The 8,512-nt window shown below is 61.8% G+C and overlaps 1 protein-coding gene across 1 annotated transcript in view; it reads left to right on the top strand.

Moving 5' to 3' along the window:
- LOC127750897 (neurogenic locus Notch protein-like) overlaps window positions 1-8,512 on the top strand; it is a gene marked incomplete at its 3' end in the record, with an annotated part of 74,579 nt that overhangs the window by 11,299 nt on the left and 54,768 nt on the right. The window contains exon 2 of the mRNA XM_052273569.1: window positions 7,850-7,928. Coding sequence (XP_052129529.1) covers window positions 7,850-7,928 — 79 coding nt within the window. The remainder of the gene's footprint in view (window positions 1-7,849; window positions 7,929-8,512) is intronic.

Genomic DNA, 8,512 nt, shown 5'->3' with positions numbered 1-8,512 from the left:
GGTGGTGCTCGGGGGGTCTTGTTGTTTGCGGCAGATTTCTTTATGAATGTTGGTGGCGCGGGTGGCGCCCAGGCAACGCCCTGCAGTGGCGGTGCCGGCCCCTCCCTATGGTTCCCACATGACGCAGGCGCGCGGAGTATAGGTACCGCGGGTGTGAACAAGAACGCGGCGGAGCTGCTGCGCTGGGTATGGGGTGGCGCTCTCATTAAATCTTTGAAAGCACACTCGCTCTCTCTCTCTCTCACACACACACACGAGCAAGCGGGCGCCTTGCGTCACCGTGTAGGTGCTCTGTGTGTGTGTGTGTGCGCGCGCGTAACAATGCGCTCGCAGCGGCCCTCCGCCACTTCGGACCGTATATAAATGATAAGCCGGCCGCTGCAGATGGGCTCACCACCCACGGCAAGCTGTTGCCCGCACCACACCACCATAGCGCAGCCGCCAGCGGCGCGAAAAACTAAAGAGACTCGCGCGGCGGGTTTCTCGCGCATAAAGTATCGGTCTGTCGCGGGTAATCTGTTGAAGTTGAGCCGGTTTAGCGTGGTAATCCAATTGTTTGTTCGACGCGGCGGCCCGCCCCGCCCTCCCACACACGCATGCATGCCGCGGCTCTGACTCGGGCGGCCGCCAACCCCTACGGCGGCGACCTGGGCTTTCGTCGCGGTCCTTCCCCCCCTGGTCCTCCCTCGAGCCGTTGGCGCCTCGGCGGGCATAGAGATGAGGCAAAGAAGCGCTGCGCGCGCAGCTTCGGGGCCGAGGTCCGTGCACCCTCCCCCTCCCCTCTCCCAACCACCCACAGGACCCCAGCAGCGCACTTGAGGGTAGCGCTGCACATGTTGCAGACGGCGCAGCGCAGCGCCCCACATGGACCACATGTGAGTGGCGTTGAAGGGGTGGAGGGGGGGAAGCGAGCGTGTGAAACCTCTTCTCTCGCAGCAGGGCGGGAGTGCGCGCCAGGCCAGCGGAGCCACGCTCTTCTTCCTCTTCTAGAACCTAAACAGTCACTTGTTGTTGCCACGCCCCGCCATCCCGGACCTAAAGCAGCCTCGGGGTTGGGGAGGGGTGTTCCCACCAGGCCGCCCGCCTCTCTGGAGTGCACCAGCGCAGGCAGAGGGAAGGGTCAGCCACTCCACTCGGAGGGCCGAGCCGGAGGAGGCGGTGCAAAGCGCATCGGCTGCGTGCGCCGCTCGTGGTTGTCTGTTTGGTCTGGCTGCGACTCTGCGGGGAGGTGTGTTCTGCACGAGCAGAGAGCTGGGCCTCTCAGCCGCCGCCATGTCCCCCCCCCTCCTCCCCCTCTGCCATCTCAAGCTCGGGGCTGCCAGAACCACCTGGGACCGGCGTGGCGTGGCGTGGCGCGGAGCATGTCGTCTTGCTTTATCGCCGCCTCATCGCGGTGCTCTCGCGGCCTCGGTCACACAGCCGGCCGCCGCCCGGGCCCGGATGGAGGCCGTCGAGGCCGTGGAGGCAGAGGCCGCGGCGCGCCCAGAGCGTGCGGTCAGTAAGCCGCCCCGCACCTGTGGTCACCACCACCACCGGCCACCGTCGTGGACCTGCCTGATGGAAGAAGACCCCCCTCCGTGCGCCTCTGTCCGTCACGTAACGAGTGCGGCACGGTAGTGTAACGCTCATCGGACGGTCCATCCGGTCCATCAGAGGATCGGGGGAGGAGGCTGAGGCTGTCTGATGAGAGGGAGAGAGGAGGAGAGGAGGGAATCCGTGCGCGCAGGAGCAGCGGCGGTTTATTTGAATAAACCGTGCCGGGATAACTTGGACAACTGTGTGTGTGTGTGTGTGCACGCCAATGCGCTGCTGCCGCTGCCCTTTTCCCGCGAATTAGCGGACAAGTACACACACACACACACACACACACTCGCACACAACACGGCAGCACACACGGCCTGCTAATGATGGAGATCGGGTGATCGCGCGGACTGGATAGGGAAAAGAGAGAGGGGGTAGAGGGGGGGGGGGGTTAAGCCCTCTCACCCCCTCCCCCCTCTCCACCCCTGCTGCACCTACGGTATCCCCATCTCAGCCCCATCTCGCGAGAGGCGCGCTGCTTGGCGCCCGCCGGCGCTTTGGTCGCGGGCCCCGCGGCCCCGCGCAGCTGTGTCTGGCTGGAGAGAGAGAGAGGTGTGCGTGTACTGTTATATACCCGATACCCCCGCCTGTAGCCCCCGCCATCGCGCACAACGGTTACATTCCAAACACCCCCAAAGCATTTTGTATACGACAGGCGAGCGCGCCACGATTGGTCGGCCGATTGGTGGTGCGCACATGTTTCACGCTCATATCATCGCCGGTGCCACGATGGTTCGTGTGGATTACTCTTCGATTTGAACCCGCTTCGTGAACCGTCGTCATTTTCTCCAGTGCCCGCGCCGCTTCGGCCCCCTGGAAGCGCCGGAGGAGGTGCTGGCGGTGCTGCCGGCGCCCCCAGGCCCCGCTCTCTTCCTCATTTGATCAATGCATCCGCGAGCCCTGCAGTCACGACCCAGTGCCCGCCGGGCCCGGCACCACGTCCCATCGGTGTGTCTGCTGTCCCCTTCTCTTCCCGTTTGCCGTGCCGCGCCACCACCCCACACTGTATTGCTGCCGCTCTGCGGCTGCTGGAGAACCATCACGATCGCATCACACAGAGCGGAGCAGAGCCGGGAAAAATGTCGCAGCCGAGCCGCCCTCTATATGGGATGGAGGAGGGCCGTGCATGGAGAACCCACCACCGGCCGCGCTGCTGCTGCCCGCCGGAGAAATCCAGATGTGCCGTACTTACTTGAAAGCTCTGTGGAAAAAGCGACAGCGACCGCAGAATGTGCAAGGGGCTGTACGCTAAAACAAATACGCAACTATGATTGTCGACTTTGGATTCAAAATCAATTATTCCCTGGAAAGTCGAGTTTCCCATCCATGCTAATAATGAAACTATGAAGTGCATGACAAGTGAATGAACACAAAGGCACACTCCTCATGGTCGTGTGGTGGCTTCTCGAAGGCGACAGTTTGGCCCGGCCTGTGCATCTTGAGGAGGAGAGACGGCGACGGACGGGACCGTTTTCGACCGGGAGGCTCTGCACGGCTCCGCTGGAGGCAGGTGTGTCCGTCCGGAGAGCGTTACATATTGCGCGAGAACCGGCTGCGGGCCGCTGGCCGGGGACGGGGCGGGGCGCGGTGGGGCAGGGCAAGGTTTTAGCGAGAGGGACCGGTCGGCTGGGCGCGACGGGGCGGGGCGAACGAGTCGGGGGTGTACTCTGGACCTGCACCGCAAGAAGAGACATCTCGAGAGGCATCTCTCCAACAACTGTGGACCGTGACGGTGTGTGTGTGTGTGTGCCTGTGTCGTTGCCGCGCTCAACACGAGCCGGTGAGGCAGAGGCGTCGTCTCCAGTAGATTGAGTTTCCTCCGGCGGCCCGGAAACGTAATCCTCTGTAGCCGGAGGATAAGTGACCCCCTCTGTGCTCTGAGCAAGGAGGGCACGTTCTGCCGCTGCTGGCCGCTGCTGCTGCCGCTCGAGGTGCTGGGGCGACTAGGGCTCGTGGAGAGTCGGTATACACCGTGCTGGAGAGATGTTCCCTGCAGGCGGCCGGGCGCTGCCCGGGTCATGGACGACACGCGGGACAACGCCCGCCGCCGATGGGTGTACTGCACCGTGTATGTACTCCGCGGTGTACTCTGATCACGAACAGAAGCTGCTGCTGCTGGAGCCTCCAGCTCGGCCCCAGCGAGCGCCACCGCCGCTGCTCGGACAATGCTGGTAATCGGGTTACGGGGCGGAGACTGGAGCTGGAGTGCTGGAGTCCGGGGAGCATGGAAACATGCATGCGGTCCCAGGCTCCGGATGATTTTTACGAAATGAGCAGGCGGGGCTGCAGCAGGGCTCCGCGGCCCCGCGCCTAGGTAGAGGTTCCCAGGGGACCCCAGAGACTCCCAGCTCTTGTGCAGCTGCAGCAGTGGGCGAGCTTGCGCGGCCCCGGAGTCCCCTTCTCTCGCTGCTGGTGGCCGTATTTTCACGAGTTTCTTGTGTTGTTGCTGCTGCTGCGTTTCTTACGACGCGATGCCCCCCCGGCGGTCTCTCTCGCGCCGTGTCGACTGTCACGCTCGCATATGCGCGCGGATTACGCCGGCTTAGCCCCCGCGGCCTCGCGGCTCAGCTGGATCGCGCTGACCGGCCGCTGACCGTCGTCGGCTCGGCCCCCCTCGCAGCCCCGTGTCTCGTCCATTCATCTGCGTTTTGGGTCCGGACGGACGTGGGCGATCTGATTGGGCTGGCCCCACGGCTACTGGCCCAGTGACCCGGGCAGGTGCGCGGGGGGGCCTAACCCGGCGTGCACCTGTCGCTGGCGGGCTGACGTCACGGCCGCTTCCGTTACCCCCCCCCCCCTCCCCCACTCACTTCTTCCGGGGAACGGGGCGGCGGAGCAGGGGGCGCAACTGTGAAGTGATCGGGCCGCACTGAAAGGGAAGGCAATTCGCTCCAGCTGATGAGGGGGTGAATGAACTCGGAAGTGCAGTGGTGCCGGGGAGTAGGGGTGCGGCTGCTGAGGACGGGCAGGATGTAAGGTGGCGCGGTGCGGGGTCCTACAGCAGCGGCTGCGCCGGTTCTCTGTGGAGATGTTTCAGGTTTTTGATGTCGTTTGGCGTCGGAGGTTGTGGAGGAGGTTCCCAGGGTCTGCTGGCGGCAGGAGAAGGCCTGGAGAAGAGCACAGGACACGCCGGCCGGCCGGCCGGACCGGACGGGTCGCTCTGCTGCTGCAGCCCGAGAGCAAACAAAATGTATTCGGGGTTTACGAAACAAACGTGTGCCCGTCCGGCCGGCCCAGGGCTCTGGCGGCAGGAGGACCTGCTTCTGCAGCACACAGCCAGCCTCCGGGACGGAGGACATAAATTACAAGGCGATGTCCGTCCTGCTGGTCGTAGCGGTCCCGCTCCCTCCAGCCTCTGGCTCCACGGCCGCCACGGCAGGACGCGCCTTGAGCCGAGCTGCCCGCCCCGGGCAGGGCACGAAATTGATTAGGCTTCTCCGATTGTAATTACCACCTTTCGGGAACGTTATTGGACGCGGACCAGCCAAGTCACCACAAACCTTTATGGGATATATATTTTTTTATATAATTTTTTTTTTGCTCTCTCCTCGCCGGCTCATTCTTATCTCTCTAGCGCTCGCTTAGCTTTCCTACGGTTCTCTCTCTCCTCTCGTGCATAGTGTCCCGAGGGTGATGATGACGATGAGATTCTTTCTCTCTGGCCCGGCGCGCGTCGCGAGACGTGTTCCGGCCGACGTGTTTTCGATACGAGGCTAATTTATCAGCCGCCGCAGGAAAAGGCGTCGTCTTTACTGTTTCTGTTTAGTAGTTTTGTTGTTTTTGTTTTTTTTTGGACCGCGGTGAAAATTTTCCCAACAGTGCATAAGAGGCGCGGCGCTCGCCGGCGCAGCTAGCGCAGCTCGTTGGCACCGCCATAAATTCCTCCGGTTTAGGTGTCACTGCCTGTCAATGCCCCGGCGCGGCGGCGGGGCCGGACCGGGGATGCTGCTGCCTGGTGGTGTCTTTATGACGGGCCATCACAAGTGCCATTGCAAACCCCGCGCCTTCGCTCGCCTCGCGCCATTGTCCGAATTATATTGGCAAGTGCGAAAAACGGACGGCGGCGGTCGCACCTCGCACCTGCCTGCTGTTGCTGCTGTCGCTAATCCCATACCGAACGAACGGGGGGGCTTTATGTTATTATGACGGTTGTTGTTATTGTCGCCTTTTGTCTCGGCCGGTCGGGTCGGGCTGGACACGTGCAGCGCGCACGTGCATACGGCGGCCAGGGGTCGTTGTGCCGCGGGGTGTGGCCCGGCCCGGCCAGGGAGGGGCCTAGCACCAATCAGACACGTGCTGAGGATATCGCGCCAAAGTTTGAAATATATTCCGATTATACAGATCAACCAATGTAATTCACACTTTTGCAATTTCTGCTATCTATCGCGCTCGAAACTTTACCTTTAATCATTTTATACCCCACCGGGCCCGACCGAGGAGGGTGCGGTGAGGAGAGGGAATGACCGCGACGCACCCGTCGGCCAATTAATTGGCTCCCGGACGGTCGGGCCGACATGATGGCGGCATCGCGAACAACGGCGGCGGCGGCAGCAGGAGGCAGGGGAAGCAGGAGGCGTCTTATTAATTTTACCATTTTAACCTTTCGATTTATCGGCGATTTGTCGAAGGTCCTTTTAACGGGCGGGGGCCCTTTACGATCGGCCGCGCGAGCTGAGCGGGGCGGAGCGGGGAGGAGGAGGAGGAGGACTTCGGGGAGGACGCGCGTAAAAGGGCTGAGCCGAGCCGAGAGCCGAGCGGTAAATTATTATTGTTTCCAACCGGCCCATCGCATCGCGGCAGTGGCTGGCTCCGGCGGGCTACTGCTGCGGTTTTACTACGGCTGTCCCTGCCGCCGCCGCCGCCGTCTGGATGTTGTTGTTTTTGGTTTATCCGCGAGCGGAGCTGCAGTAGCAGAGAAAGCACACATTGATTGGTCTGCTAATGTGTGTGTGTGTGTGTCGTCGGTGTCCTCTGTGGGCGTGCTGTAGTGGTTGGGATATAACGTGCAGGAGAGAGAGAGAGAGAGAGACGTAGCCTCGCGGCCGGGCTCGCCTCGCCCCGCCGCTGGGGCCGTTTACTGCCGCGACGTTGCGGCGGGATGGCGGTAGCGCTGTAATGCCATTAGCGGGTCTTCGAAAAATGCTGCCGCTGATAGTATAGATAGATAAGCTGGATACAGCTGGTGGTGGGCAGATAGGCGCTGCGGCGTGCGGCGGCGGCGGCCCGACTTAGACTCCGGTTAGACTCCAGAGCCCTTTCATCGAAGCAGCCTGGGATGCCTACATGGAGCCTCCGGTTAGCAGCCTCCGGGTACCCTCCCAGTAGACTCCGGTCAGCCTCTTGGTAGCCTCTGCTTAGCCTCTAGTAAGCCACTAGTAAGCCCCTAGTTAGCCTCTGGTTAGCCTCGGTGCAGGGCGAGCGAGTGGATGCGGGCGAATCTGTGATGTGATGCATACAGTCTTTGTGCCGCCATCGCCGTCACCGTGTCCAGATGGGTGTAGATGTGGATGTGTGCGGGTCGGGTACGCCCCATGGGTACGCCCTATCCGTGGGTACACCCGATACCCACTCGGGCGTGGCGAGGTGTGGCGCCTCGCATTGTGCCCGGCGGGGCGGGGCGGGGTGGAGTGGAGGAGTGCAAGGTAAAGCCCTGCGAGCGGCCGAGGTGATCCGGTCTCGCGGGGCAGGGCGGAGCGGGGGACAGGGGACTGGATTGCGCGCTGCACGCGGTGCGGGGGCGGCGCGGGGCGGATCGCTCGCCCCGGCCCCAGGCCTCTCCCCCCCTCGCCCTCCACCGTCCCGCGGCACGCCGCCGCCGCCGCGCTGGCCGCCCGCCCGCCTGGGTGGTAAAGCGATTTCTAGAAATGTTAAAAGAATCGAGTGCAAGAGAGAAAGAGAGCGAGCCTTAATGAGTGTACACGAGTCGCACGGCCGCCGCCCTGGTCTGGTCGCTTACTGATGCAGTCTAGCCTCGCGCGCCAGGGGGAGAGGGGGGGGGGGTGACAGCGTGGAGACGGTCATCCGGACCACCAGCACGACGCACTGACCGCCGTGCTCGCTATCCAAAGGGTCTGCACTGCCCTCACTCTGCAGGGAAAACACTTCAACGTCGTCAACATCGAAACGACGACAACGTGCCTTCAGTCGCCCCCCGAGCAGGAGAGATCTGCTGGCGTGTTTGGTGGGCCGGGCTTGCTCGCCGCGTCCGTCTTTATAGTACCCGATCCGAAGGCAGGAGGCGTTAATGTGACTTTTTGTGTGTTTGCAGGAATTGTGTCGTGCTCGCCCAACCCGTGCAGGAATGGGGGCGCTTGCGTCACGTCGGCGCGCGGGGAGCTGCAGTGCAAGTGAGTACACACGATATATATACACGCGAGCTCGTCCACGAGAGGGACAGAGAGAGAGAGAGAGAGAGAGAGAGAGAGGTGGAGTCTTTTGGAATAGTACGCTTGTTAAGCCATCCGAGCCTTCACTTTACCGTAGAGAAAAACCGTTTGGAGGGTATGTAGTACATACCCATAGGACACTTTTAAGAAGTGGTGCCCAAGCCTACTCCGCGTGGGGACCGCTCTACGGAGGGTTGCATACCCAGCAGGGGCAGGGCTTAAAAATCGCCTACAACATGGTCTGTCGACCGGGAAGGGGTCGCAATGTATTCCCTCATGTAAACTGCACTAGAAAATTACTTCTCGAAAGTGATTAAAGCGGGTTGCCTACCTCTAGGCGACAAAATATCACTAAAACCCTAAAGATACACTAAAACGTGGGGTTTTGTTTCATTCATCCGCGTCGGAGTGTCTGTGCATGAATGTGCGTATGTGTGCGCGTTTTGTGTGCGTGCTTGTGCAGGGCACCGGTGGGGTAGGCTTAAGTCAGTTTTTTCGGGTGTTAAAGGGTTGGTATTTTCCAAAGAAGTTCTGGAAATCAACTT

The sequence above is a fragment of the Frankliniella occidentalis genome, unplaced genomic scaffold (assembly GCF_000697945.3).
Source record: "Frankliniella occidentalis isolate FOCC.00 unplaced genomic scaffold, Focc_3.1 Scaffold283, whole genome shotgun sequence".
Taxonomy (NCBI): Eukaryota; Metazoa; Arthropoda; class Insecta; order Thysanoptera; family Thripidae; genus Frankliniella; species Frankliniella occidentalis.
The sequence above is the reverse complement of the archived record's forward strand: the minus strand, read 5'-3'. Positions and strand labels throughout refer to the sequence as shown.